The sequence below is a fragment of the Corythoichthys intestinalis genome, chromosome 7 (genome assembly GCF_030265065.1).
Source record: "Corythoichthys intestinalis isolate RoL2023-P3 chromosome 7, ASM3026506v1, whole genome shotgun sequence".
Taxonomy (NCBI): Eukaryota; Metazoa; Chordata; class Actinopteri; order Syngnathiformes; family Syngnathidae; genus Corythoichthys; species Corythoichthys intestinalis.
The window spans coordinates 60,200,476-60,217,437 of record NC_080401.1 but is presented as its reverse complement, the minus strand read 5'-3'; the positions used below and the strand labels follow the sequence as shown (position 1 = coordinate 60,217,437).

Genomic DNA, 16,962 nt, shown 5'->3' with positions numbered 1-16,962 from the left:
GTTTTTTGTTATTTCCCTATATATATATTCCTGGCTTTTGACAAAATTGGTGCAGGCAAACGTTGGGTGAACTTTTTAAGCCAAAGTTCAGAAGGGTATTATCTATCAAAAAATGCACTGAACAAGTAGTGCCCAGACAGTGGAAGGAAACTCATTTTCTAGGCACTTTTTCAGGGTCCACCCCAAGGCCTATAGCTTATTTCTTCATTTTATCAATGTCAAAGCATCTGCTAATGACTCAGAGGCTGCCATTGACAGCGCCAGACGTCCAATCCATTTGAAGCGGGATGGGCGGCAGGGAATAAATAAACCTTCATTCTCTGCCACCCTCCCACCTCAAATAGACTGGACATCGACCAGTGATTAAGTCACTGGCGGGTTGGATTGATTTTGTTACAAAACACGCCAGCGGACGGAAACGTCAATAATGGCGAGGGAACGGTTACTGCTGAAACACCCGACATGACATAAGAGCGTGGCGACTTCAAACAGGAAACAATTAACGTCATTTTTTTTTTTTTTTGCATGAAAAAGTGAACAATGAGCATCTATTCCCGCAAGCCTCCCTCGAACCCGAGACAGTCCGGTTGCCACGGCAACCGCATCCCACAGGCAGGGTGATGCAACACTTAGGCACTCACGCGATTATAGCCTAGCTTAACACGTCGACAGCAATAGACGTCCAATTCGTCAACGAGCCGTCCTACTACTAATAAAACACTAATTAAAAAACTAATAATAATAATGATGAAATAAAAAAATATTGAATTTAAATGAATATGAATTGAATAATAATTGATTTAAAAAATAATACAATAATATAACATCAAAATGTATCTTAAAATTAGATCTGAAAAAATGAAAAACAAACTTTTTTTTTCATTGTTAAAAACTAATAAAATAAAAATATATTTAAAATTTGATAATATTAAATAATTATATAATTAAATACAGAATAATTATAAAACAATAATATGAAAAAATGTAAAAAAAAAAATTTAAAGGACAAACAAAAACATGTTCGCCAGTCAATGATATATTAAATTTACCTTTTTATTTAAAAATAACAGAAATAAATTAAATAATAATTAACAAAAACATTGACTTTATCATAAATAAAAATAAATAATTAATAACAATAAAATTAACATATGAAAATGATTTAATTATAACAGTATAAAAAATAAAACAATATAACAAAAATTCTAAAAGTAGATTCAATTTTTTTAAATGTCTCAGGATATTTTTTATTAATTAAAAATTATCTGAATCAATAAAATTTATATTATAAATATAAAAAATGCAATACTATAACATAAAAAAAATCTTTAAATTATATTTTTTAAAAGGACAAAAATAGAAAATGAATTAATTAAAATTAATAATTCCATAAATAACATAAATAAATAAATAAACATAAATAACAAATAAATCTGATAATATAAAAATAATTCAATAACATTAAAAAAGTATTTTAAAATTAAAAGAATATATATTTCCAAAAAAAAAAAAAAAAAAACAGGACAAACAAAACACAGGTCGCAAGTCAATGTCATAGCACATATTCAAAAAAAATTAAGAACTTTTAAAATATAAGACTTACTATCTATCAATTTTCAAGCTATCCATCGTCAGGTTCGCGAGGGTGCTGGAGCCTATCGCAGCTGAAAGGCGAATTAAACACAAAACTTTGTCCGTCATAGTTTAAAAAAAATTTTTTTATGATTTTTAACAAATATGTATATATATATATATATATATTTTTTTTTTTTTTTTAAATACACTAGTATTTATAGATATACCGTATATACACTATATATTAAAAATAAAACATGGAATGATTGACATATATTAAAATGAATAATACCAAATAATAATAACAAAATAAATGTTAAAAACTAAAAAAAAATCACAATATCAAAAATCAACATATTGAGGGGAAATTATTAATGAAAATAATTTAAAAATATAACCTGAAAGGGCAAACGAAAGACTGAGTATATATCTGGGATTTAAACAAACAAAATGAACCAAATTGGAAAAATTAAAAACAATATTTCAGGACAAATTTAAAAATAAACAGAAAAATAATGTCCAATAACGCGGCGTCCAATCATCCTTCCCCAGTTAGCTAATCACGAGTAGACGTCCAGTTCATTTGAAGCTTGAGGGTTTCAAATAGATCGGACGTCTATGGCCGTCAATGTGACTTACTACAAAATATGCGGTCACTGAATATATGATTGTGTATTCAGTATGTCCTCTTGTGTCTTTTCCTCGCTCGTCCTTTGTCCATCCTCCATTTTGCACACACCTGCCTTCATCCTTCCATCTCTCCCCCTCATCATCATCATTCCTCCATCTTGCGCCCGCCCCCTCCCCCTTCTCGCTACAAACACGCAAATCAAATGTAGACCCAAAAAGGACAAAAAAAGCATTCTGACCTGCAGTTGCTCGTCTTTCGTCTTGCAGGGCAAAAACAACCAAAGCAAGGTCGGACGCGACGACTACGACGACGACGATGCTGCTGGGAGCGTCAGGGAGGGGAGGGGCCAAGGGGTGACGAGTGAGGAAGAGGAGGAGGAGGAAGGCGGTTCGGTTAGCTCGAACTGAACATGCTCGAACTTGGCGCAAGAAGGGATAGTGCATTCAGAAGGCGTACGTGTAAGGAAAGCTATTTTCCTGCCTCGTCTTTCCGGAAAAAGCCGAAGATGCACGAAGGAATGAGCCCGTTTTCCATATGCTGTGTCGCTCTTCCGGAAGGAGCCGAAGATGCACGAAGGAACGAGAACCTTTTCCACCAGGCTGTGTCACTTTCCGGAAAGAGCCGAAGATGCACGAACGAAAAAATGAGGCCGTTTTCCATATCCTCTGTCGTTCTCCCGGAAATAGCCGAAGATACACGAATGAGCGAGGGAGAGGGAGGCGCGGGATGACAACCCGTGTCTTATTAACCCTTTATAGGGCAAGTGACTAGTTTTTTTTTTGTGCCATTGACCTTGATAGATGTCTAATCATGCGGCGTCCATTCATCCTTTTGCTGTGGCTGCCATTTGCTTTAGACGTCCAATCAATGTGAAGTGGGAGGGTTGGCAGTTAATAAGAACTTGAAATGTATTGGAAACTACCACTGATAAACTCATTTCAATTGAGGGCCGAAGCACGAAAAGAGCTTTCATTGCCCCAATCAAAATGGCCTCAGGTTGGCGGCCATCTTGGTAGGGGCAACATTCCCACCAAAGTCAACGTAGTGACATTCAAATCAAGCCATAACTATCTTAAAAGATCATTTTATCGATGTCAAAGCATCTGCTATTTACCCGTCATCTGCCGTTGACGTCTCCAGATGTCCAATCCATTTGGAGTGGGAGGGTGGCAGCCAATGAACGTTTTGCCGATAAGGGCTGTAGTGATTATGTGCTGTCAGGCAATTTTCTTTCACTCATTAATTACAGGATTTTTAATTAATCGAATTGGTGGTGTTTTAATGTCATATCGGCTAATGGTCCCTTAATAAAGACATTGAATTCATTCTTTCATTCGTTCATTTTCCATGCCGCTTTTCCTCACATGGGTCGCGGATGAGCTGAAGCCTATCCCAGCTTACTATGGGCAGTAGGCGGGGACTGAAACAAATAAAACTTGCTACATTTTACAATTTATTGACTTTTTATTGAGCAACAACTTACATCAGGCGTCTCCGAAGTATTCCACGTTGGGTCGCTGTGTGCAGGATTTCTTTCCAACAAAATAGGACGACACCTTTGCACCAATCTGGTGTCTTCCAAGTGTAAGCAGTTGATTGTAGTCAGGTGCTGCTTGTTTTAGCAGAAACCTCATTGGTTAAACGGTCTGTGCTGAATCGATAGTTAGCACAGCAGATCGCTAATGTAGATATTTTCATTGGCATGCGCAGTTTGGCCACTGGGAGGCGCTGCTGCATTGCTAAGAGCGAAGTATACACTGACAGTAACAGGGCGTAACAGAAGAAGTCTCTTTAATAGCAGATTTACATTTTTTTTTTCCCGCCCCAAATCATTGACTGTATATCGTTCACTTGATCGTCAATTTTAAAGCATATATAAGGAGGTTACCAGTTGCTTTTCTCCAGCACGAGATCCAAGGTTTGTACACAAGAGTGTTCAATCAAGCGCTTTAGAGTCCAATTGAGAAATGCGTGTCAACAATGAGAGGCGTCCCGACGCTTTCAACGGAAAGTAAAAGTTGAAAATCAAAAGTAAAAGTGGCTAAATCTGTATTGAATGCTCATCCATTAACTACCGCATGGGGTCAGGTGGCGGGGCAGCAGCTTTACAAGGGGAAGCCCAAACTTCCCTCTCCCTGGCCTCTTCAACCAGCTTTTCCGGCGGGATCCCGAGGTGTTCCCAAGTCAACCAAGAGACATAGTCTCTCCAGCGTGTCCTGGGTCATCCCCAGGGCCTCCGCCGATGGAACGTGCCCGGAACACCTCTCCAGGGAGGCATCTGAACCAGATGCCTGAGCCAACTGAGCTGGCTTCTCTCAAACAGAGGAGTAGTGGCTCGACCCAGAGTCCTTCCCGGATAACAGAGCTTCTCAACCTATCTCTAACGGAGAGCCCAGACAGCCTGCGGAGGAAAATCATTTCGGACACTTGTATCCGGGATCATGTTCTTTTGGTCACGACCCACAGCTCGTGACCATAGGTGAGGATAGGAACGTACCGTAGATCGACTTGTAAATCGAGAGCTTTGACTTTTGGCTCAGCTCCTTCCAGACGCTGCACCGATCCGCCAGTCGATCTCCCACTCCCTCGTGATCACGACCCCAAGATACTTGAACTCATCCACTTGGGGCAGGATCTCATCCCCGACCCGGAGAAGGCACGCCCGCTTTTTCCGACTGAGGACCACGGTCTTGGATTTGGAGGTGCTGATCTTCATCCCGACCCCTTCACACTCGGCTGCAAACCGCTCCAGTGAGAGTTGCTTGATGAAGCCAACAGCACCACATCATCTGCAAAAAGCAGAGATGCAATGCAAAGGCCACCAGACCCCCTTAACGCTTCTGCTGCACGTAGAAATTCTGTCCATGAAAGTTATGAACAGAATCAGTGAAGAAGAGCAACCTTGGCAGAGTCCAACCCTCACTGGGAACAAATCCGACTAACTGCAGGCAATGCAGACCAAACTCTAGCACTGGTTGTACAGGGACCGAACAGCCCTTACTCTCAAAGCACCCCTCACAGAACTCCCCGAAGGATACGGTTGAACGCCTTCTCCAAATCCAGAAAACACATGTAGACGGGTTGAGCAAACTCCCACGCATCCTCGACGACCCTGCCGAGGGTTAGAGCTGGTCCCCTCTTCCACAGCCGGAACAAAAACCACACTGCTCCTTATGAATCAGAGATTGGACTTCCCAACGGACCCTCTTCTCCAGCACCCCTGAATAGACTTTACCGGGAGCCTGAGGAGTTTGATCCCTCCGTAATTAGAACACACCCTTCAGTCCCCCTTCTTAAAAAGGGGGACCATGACCCCAGTCTGCCAGTCCAGAGGCACTGTCCCCGTAGAGGTGTGTCGGCCACAACAGCACCACAACATCCAGAGCAGGAACTCCAGGTGGATCTCATCCACCTCAGGGGCCTTGCTACCGAGGAGCTTTGGTTGCTCATTGGCCTTAGCTTAGCACCGTCAACGGTAGCCGATCAGTCGACATGCAAACAATAGGACATGATGTTCCTATCAAAGGTAGTGCAACATATCCGGATACAACAATTCAGTATCCATACTTTGATACTTTTGACCAACCGCATTTACAATAAGTAACCTCATATTTGGATTGATTGATCAACTGTCCAACCATTTCCTCTGATGTTCCAGCCAATCAGAAGAAAAGAGGCGTGACCGAAAAGCAACCACCATATACACTGGTGTATATAGGTCGCACCACAATATGGGAGATTTATGGAGCAATTTACAATACTGTTATACGGTTGTACCGTAATATTCAGGTGCTGCTTGTTTCACCCTTGGGCGTTATTTTGACTAAATTCTTGTGATTTTGTCCAAAAAAATGGCTTTTCCTTTGAAGTGTGATAACTAAGTCATTTCTGAATATTTTTTCACTTTCAACCACTCAAAATGTTCAGTGGCATCAGACCTATCTACACATATATAGTTTTTTATTTTATTTTTTATTTTCTAATGCCCCCTATGGACAATAATAGCAGCATTATCCGAATTGCAAAACTAACGATGCTATATATATAAAGAAAACAAGTCTAATTTGAATATTCCATATCACATAGTTAGAGGCTTGAATAAGTCGTTAAGTCATAACAACCGATTTTTTTATGCATGGCCAGTTTTTACACATTTGCAGTTTTCTCATTTACACTAAACTCTTGTGATTTTGTCCAAAAAATGGCTTTTCCTTTGAAGTGTGATAACTAAGTCATTTCTGAATATTTTTTCACTTTCAACCACTCAAAATGTTCAGTGGCATCAGACCTATCTACACATATATAGTTTTTTATTTTATTTTTTATTTTCTAATGCCCCCTATGGACAATAATAGCAGCATTATCCGAATTGCAAAACTAACGATGCTGTATATATATAAAAAACAAAAGTCTAATTTGAATATTCCATATCACATAGTTGAGGCTTGAATAAGTCGTTAAGTCATAACAACCGATTTTTTTATGCATGCCCAGTTTTTACACATTTGCAGTTTTCTCATTTACACTAAACTCTTGTGATTTTGTCCAAAAAATGGCTTTTCCTTTGAAGTGTGATAACTAAGTCATTTCTGAATATTTTTTCACTTTCAACCACTCAAAATGTTCAGTGGCATCAGACCTATCTACACAGTACACATATATAGTTTATTTATTTATTTATTTATTTTTTAATGCCCCCCATGGACAATAATAGCAGCATTATCCTAATAGCAAAACTAACTATGCTATATATATATAAAAACAAAAGTCTAATTTTACTATTCCATATGACATAATTAGGGGCTTGAATAAGTCAACAAGTCGTAACAACCGAATTTTTTATGCATGCCCAGTTTTTACACAATTGCGGTTTTCTCATTTACACTAAACTCTTGTGATTTTGTCCAAAAAATGGCTTTTCCTTTGAAGTGTGATAACCAAGTCATTTCTGAATATTTTTTCACTTTCAACCACTCAAAATGTTCAGTGGCATCAGACCTATCTAAACATATAGTTTTTTTTTTGGAAGGGGCGGGCTATGGACAATAATAGCAGCATTATCCTAATAGTAAAACTAACTATGCTATATAGGCTATATATAAATCAAACTAAAATATTTTATATTACATAATTACATCATTGGATAAGTAAAAGTCGCAACTATATTTTTAGAACAAGACTGTGACAAAGTGACAATAACCGATTTGATGATAGAATTTATGTTAACAATTTTACAAAAGATATATACAATATAACAGTTAACATAATAACAATAAAGAGAATTCATGATGTGCACTTTGAGATTTGTTGTTCAAATGTAAAGTGCGTTATAAATAAAATGTATTATTATTTATTATTATGTTCGAAGCCCGAAGTGGCTTTGTGCAAAGGCCACATTGTTTGCGCTTGGACGGGGGTCCAGCTCGCTGCTCAACCAAGCCTTCGGCAGAAGGCGGTGGTTCCCGTTTTAGGACTTCTGTCCGAATTAGAGCCTTGCAAAGTTCCTCAAGAAATAGTCGGCGCTTGTAGCTTTTCTTCACGTTCCACTCAGGGTAGATCTCCGTGAACAGCACAAATGCCCGAACTGTCTTACAGTAACTCGTCCTCATCATCTTAGATGGAAGCCCTCAAATTCCTCCTAAAGCACCCTCTAGAGGTCTCTCGGTGACAATGTTTGTCGGGAGAAGCGGCCTCGGTGGTGTCGGTCTCAGACAAAGCGACTCCGAGGGAATCCGTCTCGGAAGAAGCCGCCTTGGGAGAATCGGTCCGAGAGGAAGCGGTCTCTGAATCGGCGCGGGTAGCTGTGTTAGGGGAAATAAGGGGGTGGAGTTTTTAGCTCAGGGTTGTCAAATGGGAGGACCGGGAAAAAGATGTAGCCTGTCAATACCGTTTATTTCCAATTGAATTTTAAAATAATTATAGCCACACACGCCTTCACCATTTTGATTATTAATGTTAAGGAGCAGAAAAACACGCCGTAAATAGGAGGAATGTACGTAGCCGTAACAGAAACGGAATGAAATTCCATTCGGTTTGGGCCTGTTCATTCCGAATGAGGTGTTTATATGGAACACATTTATTCGGTTTGAACATCTAAACCGATTGTAATTGGAATATTTGGCTCCATGTAAACGTGGCTAGTAATGGTAATCTTTATTTATTAGCGCTTAGCGCTCTTTATTAGCACTTACTACTACTGCTGCTTTAAGATGGCGGCTGTTTACTAACGCTGCCCAGACGCGGCTGAGTCTGTCAATGCGCATCTAGTTCAACATACATGTGATCTCTATGAGACTCATCAGACGCTACCTGCTACCAACGAGGCATCGTGCGGGCTAGTATTTAGCAACGTTAGCAACGTCGGCGTTGTTTGTAGCGGCTGTCAGCTGCAGTAAGTTTTTTTTTTTGCTTCTTCCTCTACGCACGTGACATCAGCGCGTTGTCCCGCATTAAAAGTAGTCCGAGCAAAACGTGATGCTTAGAGCTGTCAAAATAAACGATTACTCGAGGTGAATAAAATTACTCGGATCAGTTTTTAAACTCGAGTTATTCGAGTTGCTCGAGTATTCCTTTCAGCTCTACTTGAAATCAACAGGAAGTGACCTGGAAAAGCACCAAAATCAACCGGAAGCTACCAGTGAGTAGGAAGTGACAGGGAAAGGCCGTAAAAGCAACAGGAAATGATCCAAAATGTACAGGAAGTGACCCCAAAATGTATAGGAAGTGACCTAAAAAAAACAATGAACAAGAAGTGACCCAGAAACGCTTTTACTTACGAGCTGGCGTGTATTTGGCTGCAATGAAAAGAGAGAAACGTCTCAGTGACGGTCGACGTGAAACTGGCCAACGTCCCATACCTCGTTTGCGCTTGACGACAATGACGGCGATGGCGACGAACAGAAAGAGAAGGGCCAAGGGGACGGCGACAGCCAGCGTCATCTTCCTCCTTTCTCGCGCTGACAAAAAAATCAAACGAAATTACGTAAGAGTCGGACGAGGACGGAAGGGCTCGTCTTACCTTCTATGCGCTCGTTGCTCAACACCTCGGCGAGGTCCAGCGGGGTGACCACGCCCTCCGGGACGCCGTCCAGCTGGAAGACGCACTCGTAGCGAGCGCCTTCGTCCACCGCGAGGAGGCGAGCGCCGGTCTGGAAGGTCCCGTCGTGGTTGGGGAGGATCTCGTCCATTTCCACGTTCTCGTCCAGATGCTGGCCGTCTTTCCTCCAGAAGAGGACGGCCGCCCTGGGGTAGAAACCGGTGGCGTGGCAGGTGACCGGCGAGCCCGCCGTCTTCTGCAGCAGGGACACCCGCGGGAGTTCTGAAAAGGACGTTTCTGGGTCACTTCCTGCCTGGGAGACGTTGAATTGGACGTTCATCTGTATCAATCCCTGTTCATTTCAGGATATTTCTGAGTCACTTCCTGTTGATTTTGAGTCATTTCCTGTACATTTTTGGGTGTCCAGGGATGACTTCCTGTATATTTTGGATCATTTCCTGTTGATTCTAAAGCCTTTCCCTGTTACTTGCTGTTCATTGGTCACTTCCTGTGGATTTCAAGGCATTTTTGGGTCACTTTTAGTCGCTTTCTGTATATTTTGAGGCATTTCAGGATCACTTCCTGTATATTTTGGATTATTTCCTGTTGGTTTTAGGGCTTTTCTGGGTCACTTCCTATTGATGTTGAGGCATTTTCAGTTTACTTCTTCTTGTTTTTGGATGACTTTGTTTGTTTGGGGCATTTGGAGGTCACTTTCTGTAGATTTGGGGATATTCCGATCTCACTTCCTGTTCCTGTTAAATTGAAGGCATTTCCCGACGACATCCTTTAGTTTTGGAGTCACTGTTTATTGGTTTTTAGGTCACTTCCTGTTGATTTCAGGTCCGTTTCTGTTGGTATTAATGCATTTCTGGGTCACTTCCTGTTGATTTTGAGGCATTTTGGTGTCACTTTTTGTTGATTTCAGGTCATTTACTGTTGGTGTTAGTGCATTTCTGGGTCACTTCCTTTTTATTGGCCACTTGCTGTTGATTTTTTCTTGGTCATTTCCTGTTTATTGGTCACTACTTGTTGATTTTGAGGCAGTTCTGGGTCTCTTCTTGTTGATTTTGGGTCACTTCCTGTAGTATTTTGAGGCATTCCAAGTCACTGTTCTTGATGGTTTTAGGTCACTTCCTTGTTGACTTCAGATCCATTTCTTTTGGTATTAGTGCACTTTTCGGTCACTTCCTGTTGACTTCAAGTCACTTCCCGTTGATTTTGGGTCACTTCCTGTATGTTTTCAGGTATTCTCAGTCACATTTTGTTGATTTTGAAACACTTTTGGGTCACTTCCTGTTGATTGGCCAGCATATCCAGGTTACTTCCTGTTGATTTTGGGTCACTTCCTGTTGATTTTGGGTCACCTCCTGTATGTTTTCAGATATTCCGAGTCACTTTTTGTTGATTTTGAAACACTTTTGGGTCACTTCCTGTTGATTGGCCAGCATATCCAGGTTACTTCCTGTTGATTTTGGGTCACTTCCTGTACATTTTGAGGCATTCCAAGTCACTCTTTTTGATGGTTTAGGGCACTTCCTGATGATTTTGGGGCATTTCCAGGTCACTTCCTTGTTGACTTCATATCCATTTCTTTTGGTATTAGTGCACTTTTCGGTCACCTCCTGTTGACTTCAAGTCACTTCCTGTTGATTTTGGGTCTCTTCCTGTACGTTTTCAGGTATTCTGAGTCACTTTTTGTTGATTTTGAAACACCTTTGGGTCACCGTCACTCCCTGTTGATTGCCCAGCATTTCCAGGTTACTTCCTGTTGATTTTCGGTCACTTCCTGTTGATTTTGGATCACTTCCTGTACATTTTGAGGCATTCCAAGTCACTCTTTTTGATGGTTTTAGGGCACTTCCTGATGATTTTGGGGCATTTCCAGGTCACGTCCTCGTTGACTTCATATCCATTTCTTTTGGCATTAGTGCACTTTTCGGTCACTTCCTGTTGACTTCAAGTCACTTCTTGTATGTTTTCAGGTATTCCGAGTCACTTTTTGTTGATTTTGAAACACTTTTGGGTCACTTCCTGTTCATTTTGGGTCACTTCCTGTTGATTTTGGATCGCTTCCTATTGATTTTGAGTCACTCTTTTTGCTGGTTTTAGGGCACTTCCTGATGATTTTGGGGCATTTCCAGGTCACTTCCTTGTTGACTTCAGATCCAATTCTTTTGGTATTAGTGCACTTTTCGGTCACTTCCTGTTGACTTCAAGTCACTTCCTGTTGATTTTGGGTCACTTCCTGTATGTTGTCAGGTATTCTGAGTCACTTTTTGTTCATTTTGAAACACCTTTGGGTCACTTCCTGTTGATTGCCCAGCATTTCCAGGTAACTTCCTGTTCATTTTGGGTCATTTCCTGTTGATTTTGGGTTGTTTTCTTGAAATGATAAAATTCACTAAAAATGGGTGAGCGAAGAAACAAAAAAAAAAGTGTGCCAAGTATGAAATGTGCAAGACAGAAGGTGTGAGAAGACAAATTCGGGAGACAACATTAAAGATGAGATGTTCAGCTCAAAATGGAGAATGAAGGAGAGAAAAGAAAGCATTGGTGAACAAAATGGAGGACACATTTCACGGACAATGTGTGAGAGACAGGCTGTACGTTACCTGTTCTCATCAGGACGTCCCTCCCGAAGCTCACGTACTTCTTCAAGTAAAATGGACATTCCACAGTCAGGTAATACTTCAAGTAGTCATTATAGCCCTCATCTCGGTCCCACTTGTGTTTGGTGACGACAGCTCGCGGCTGGACGGCGATCCATCTCAGTCCCTTCAAATCAAACCATATGAAGTCTTCTCCGTCGTAACTGTCGTAATACCAACCATCCACCTGGTCGGTCTTATCGTCCCATTGGCAGCCACCCATGCGCTGGATCATGTGAAGACCTGAGAGAAAGGCACGCCAGGTGAGAAGCCAGCGTCCGGCCGGATGAAATGCTCCAAACTGGAACCACCACAAACCTCCCGTTTGGTTGAAGCGCTCTTGAAGACGATGAATGCCGACTTTCTCTCTCTCATGATTACCAATATTGATCTGTGTCTGTCTCTCCCAGTAGCGTGGCTCCTCGGCCGTGATTTTGTTCATCCATTCCTGTTTGGCTTTTGCTTTCCCGCTATCGCTGTCGTAGTGTGAAATGGGAACGCCGTCAACATAACCCACACTCAAATACTCTGGCATGTTTGGAATTTGAAATGACGCAGTCCTCATATATTTGAGAGAGTGGATCACTATAAAGAAAAAAAAACAAAAGCATTTCTTTCTTGTACTTATTATCTTTGACATGACGACAGATAGACGATTCAGGATACACAAAGAAAGAAAAAAAAAAAGGATGATGAGAATGAATCAAGCCATAATATTAGAAGATTAAAATGGCATTAAAGTGATACGTTGCAATACGATCAGAAAAAGTTGTGATAAAACACAAAAGAAATTCAAAATATGATGACTCCATAACACGATGTACATTTACGTCCTATTACCGGTAAAAATTTGTTATGAAATAAAGTCATCATAGTACTTAAGTTCACATCATATTCTACGCATGTTACAAAATTGGACGTCACATTATGATATTAAAGTTGTAATATGACAAGGAAAGTTGAAATATTAGGAGTGTCAAGTCATGATATAACATTACTATTAGGGCTGTCAAATGATCGCTTTAACAGCCGGTAATTATTTTTTCAAATTAATCACGTTAAAATATTTGACGCAATTAACGCACATGTCCCGCTCAGACAGATTTAATTGACAGTATAGTGAAAGGTATTAGGGCTGTCAAACGATTAAATTTTTTAATCAGCTTAAAAATGAATTAATCGCAATTCAAACCATCTATAAAATATGCCATATTTTCCTGTAAATTATTGTCGGAATGGAAAGATAAGACACAAGATGGATACATACATTCAACATACGGTACATAAGGACTGTATTTGTTTATTATAACAAGATGGCATTAACATTATTAACATTCTGTTAAAGCGATCCATGGATAGAAAGACTTGTAGTTCTTAAAAGAAAAATGTTAGTACAAGTTATAGAAATTTTATATTAAAACCCCTCTTAATGTTTTTGTTTTAATAAAATTTGTAAAATTTTCAATCAAAAAATAAACTAGTAGCCCGCCATTGATGTCAATAATTACTTGCACAATGATCATGGATGCTGAAGCCTATAAAATAATTTGCACCCAAGCGCCAGCAGAGGGCGGCAAAACTCAATAAAACGCAATTAACAAGTGGGCATTTCACTCTACTGTCATTTAAATCTGTCTGAGCGGGACATGTGCGTTAATTGCGTCAAATATTTTAACGTGATTAATTTTAAAAAATAATTACTGGCCGTTAACGCGACAATTTTGACAGCCCTAATATATATCATCGGTTATCGCATCGGTATCAGCCTTGAGGAGCAGGAAGTTATCGATATCGGTATCGGTGTCAAAAAATGGATACCGTGTACCCCTAAATTTTATGAATATGACAAGAAAAAAATGTAAAAGTTACTAGTTCAGAGTCACTTCTGTTTTGTTTTTTTTCTTTTTTTTTTGTTTTTTTTTTGAGGACTAGTACTTTTACTTGAGTCATTTTATTTTGAAGTAACGCTACTACGGCTGTCAAAATTATCGCGTTAACGGGCGTTAATTTTTTCAATTAATCACGTTAAAATATTTGACGCAATTAACGCAGAGTCCCCGCACAGACAGATTTAAATGACAGTACAGTGAAACGCTCACTTGTTGTGTTTTATGGAGTTTTGCCTCCCTCTGCTGGCGCTTGGGTGCGACTGACTCTATAGGCTTCAGCACCCATGAGCATTGTGTAAGTAATTATTGACATCAACAATGGCGGGCTACTAGTTTATTTTTTGATTGAAAATTTTACAAATTTTATTAAAACGAAAACATCAAGAGGGGTTTTAATTAGGGCTGTCAAACGATTAAAAATTTTAATCGAGATAATTACAGCTTAAAAATTAATTAATCGTAATTTGAATTGCAAACCATCTATAAAATATGCCATATTTTTCTGTAAATTATTGTCGGAATGGAAAGATAAGACACAAGATGGATATATATAGATTCAACATACGGTACATAACGACTGTATTTGTTTATTATACCAAGATGGCATGAACATTATTAACATTCTGATAAAGCGATCCATGGATAGAAAGACTTGTAGTTCTTAAAAGAAAAATGTTAGTACAAGTTATAGAAATGTTATATTAAAACCCCTCTTAATGTTTTTGTTTTAATAAAATTTGTAAAATTTTCAATCAAAAAATAAACTAGTAGCCCGCCATTGTTAATGTCAATAATTACTTGCACAATGATCATGGATGCTGAAGCCTATAAAATCAGTTGCACCCAAGCGCCAACAGAGGGCGGCAAAACTCCATAAAACACAACAAGTGAGCGTTCCACTGTACTGTCTTTTAAATCTGTCTGAGCGGGACATGTGCGTTAATTGCGTCAAATATTTTAACGTGATTAATTTTTAAAAAATCATTACTGGCCATTAACGCGATAATTTTGACAGCCCTAATATATATTATCGGTTATCGCATCGGTATCAGCTTTGAGGAGCAGGAAGTTATCGATATCGGTGTCAAAAAATGGATACCGTGCACCCCTAAATTTTATGAATATGACAAGAAAAAAACGTAAAAGTTACTAATTCAGAGTCACTTCCTGTTGTTGTTGGGTTTTTTTTTTTTGGAGGACTAGTACTTTTACTTGAGTCATTTTATTTTGAAGTAACGCCACTAGGGCTGTCAAAATTATCGCATTAACGGGCGTTAATTTTTAAAAATTAATCACGTTAAAATATATGACGCAATTAACGCAGTCCCCGCACAGACAGATTTAAATGACAGTACAGTGAAACGCTCACTTGTTGTGTTTTATGGAGTTTTGCCGCCCTCTGCTGGCGCTTTGGTGCGACTGATTTTATAAGCTTCAGCACCCATGAGCATTGTGTAAGTAATTATTGACATCAACAATGGCGGGCTAATAGTTTATTTTTTGATTGAAAGTTTTACAAATTTTATCAAAACGAAAACATTAAGAGGGGTTTTAATATAAAATTTCAGTGGCGGTCCTGGCTACTTTCGCGCCCTGGGCGAACCACCCCATCAGTTGCGAGCAGCTGATCCCCCTCCCGTCTCCCCCTGCCTTTTCTTCTGACACACACGACTCTCAGCAGCAGTTGACATGATAGTAAGGGGCGCCCTAGCGCCCACTCTACTAACTTGACGTGGAAATGAGCGGTATTAGTCTAGAAAACTAGCGGATTTTTTTTTTTCTCGAGGGCGCTTGTGCGCCCCCAAATAGATTGCGCCCTGAGTGGTCGCCCACATTGCCCATAGCAAAAACCGCCTGCGTAAAATTTCTATAACTTGTACTAACATTTTTCTTTTAAGAACTACAACTTTCTATCCATGGATCGCTTTAACAGAATGTTAGTAATGTTAATGCCATCTTGTTGATTTATTGTTATAATAAACAAATACAGTCCTTATGTACCGTATGTTGAATGTATATATCCATCTTGTGTCTTATCTTTCCATTCCGACAATAATTTACAGAAAAATATGGCATATTTTATAGATGGTTTGAATTGCGATTAATTGTGATTAATTGCGATTAATCAATTTTTAAGCTGTAATTAACTCGGTTAAAAATTTTAATCGTTTGACAGCCCTAATAACTATATAATAATACAAGAATAAAGTTTGAATGGAATGGAATTTTATTAGGGGTGCACGATAATTATCGGTCAGATAATTATTAGTCCAATAATAGGTATTATGACGTCATCCCAATAACATTACGTATTATCGGGCCTATTAATAATATTTTTGGCACGGTGTCAGATTGGGATGTGAGCTTTTGTTTCCATTCCTGTTTTGCCAGTATGCAAAGTTTTGTTAGTGTTCTAGAGGCTGTATTTTTCCTTCAATGAGTCATAAACCTTACAATGGCAATTAGCAAATGTTTGCATTTTACAGTGTTATGTTTACAAGTTCTTGAGAGGCCTTTTGGTTGTTGATAGGCTTGCCGATCTATAATTGCCAGGTTAAGAAAGTTGTTTCATGGACCAAGACGACAAAAGTCTCCTCTCCTGTGGAACCGAATGTTTTATCTGCTGACAAAGCACAATACTTGTTGAGTTTATGTTTTAGATCAGTGCCCTTTTTTCAGGGGAAGTCAGTGATATTGACTAGTACAGATTGTGATCGACTCAAATTATATTTATTTGAAAAAATTAATATGAGCACTTTTTTGAAGTCAAAACTGCTCTCGTCTTTGTTTTGTTCATTAAAATAATGTTCATGTCATCGTGAAAATTCTGGTTTGGTCAAAGGCAAATCTATGCTGAATCAACCACCAGTATTTTTGACCTAAACGTATTCAAAAACTCAGGTAAAAAATACATTGAAAAATTACATATATACATATATATGATCGGTTATCGTATCGGTATCGGCCTTGAGGAGCAGGAAGTTATCGATATCGGTATCGGTGTCAAAAAATGGATATCGTGCACCCCTAAATTTTATGAATATGACAAGAAAAAAAAGGTTACTAAGTAAAAGTTACTAGTTCAGAGTCACTTCCTGTTGTTTCTTTTTTTTTTTTTTTTTTTTTTTTGAGGACTAGTACTTTTACTTGAGTCATTTTATTTTGAAGTAACGCTACTAC

General features: G+C 39.2%; 2 protein-coding genes across 2 annotated transcripts in view; both read right to left on the bottom strand.

The window, feature by feature from the left end:
• apc2 (APC regulator of WNT signaling pathway 2) overlaps positions 1-3,681 on the bottom strand; it is a 40,130-nt gene extending 36,449 nt beyond the window's left edge. The window contains exon 1 of the mRNA XM_057841423.1: positions 2,445-3,681. The gene's annotated coding sequence lies outside the window, so the exon portion shown is untranslated. The remainder of the gene's footprint in view (positions 1-2,444) is intronic.
• A 4,138-nt stretch (positions 3,682-7,819) lies between these two features.
• On the bottom strand, positions 7,820-12,428 carry LOC130918414 (major histocompatibility complex class I-related gene protein-like). Its single transcript, XM_057840094.1, has 5 exons — positions 11,858-12,428; positions 9,225-9,524; positions 9,064-9,162; positions 8,983-9,000; positions 7,820-8,007 (listed from the first exon to the last, which is right to left on the bottom strand). The coding sequence occupies exons 1-5, from the start codon at positions 12,426-12,428 to the stop codon at positions 7,820-7,822; spliced, it is 1,176 nt and encodes a 391-aa protein (XP_057696077.1).
• Between the last annotated feature and the right edge of the window lie 4,534 nt (positions 12,429-16,962).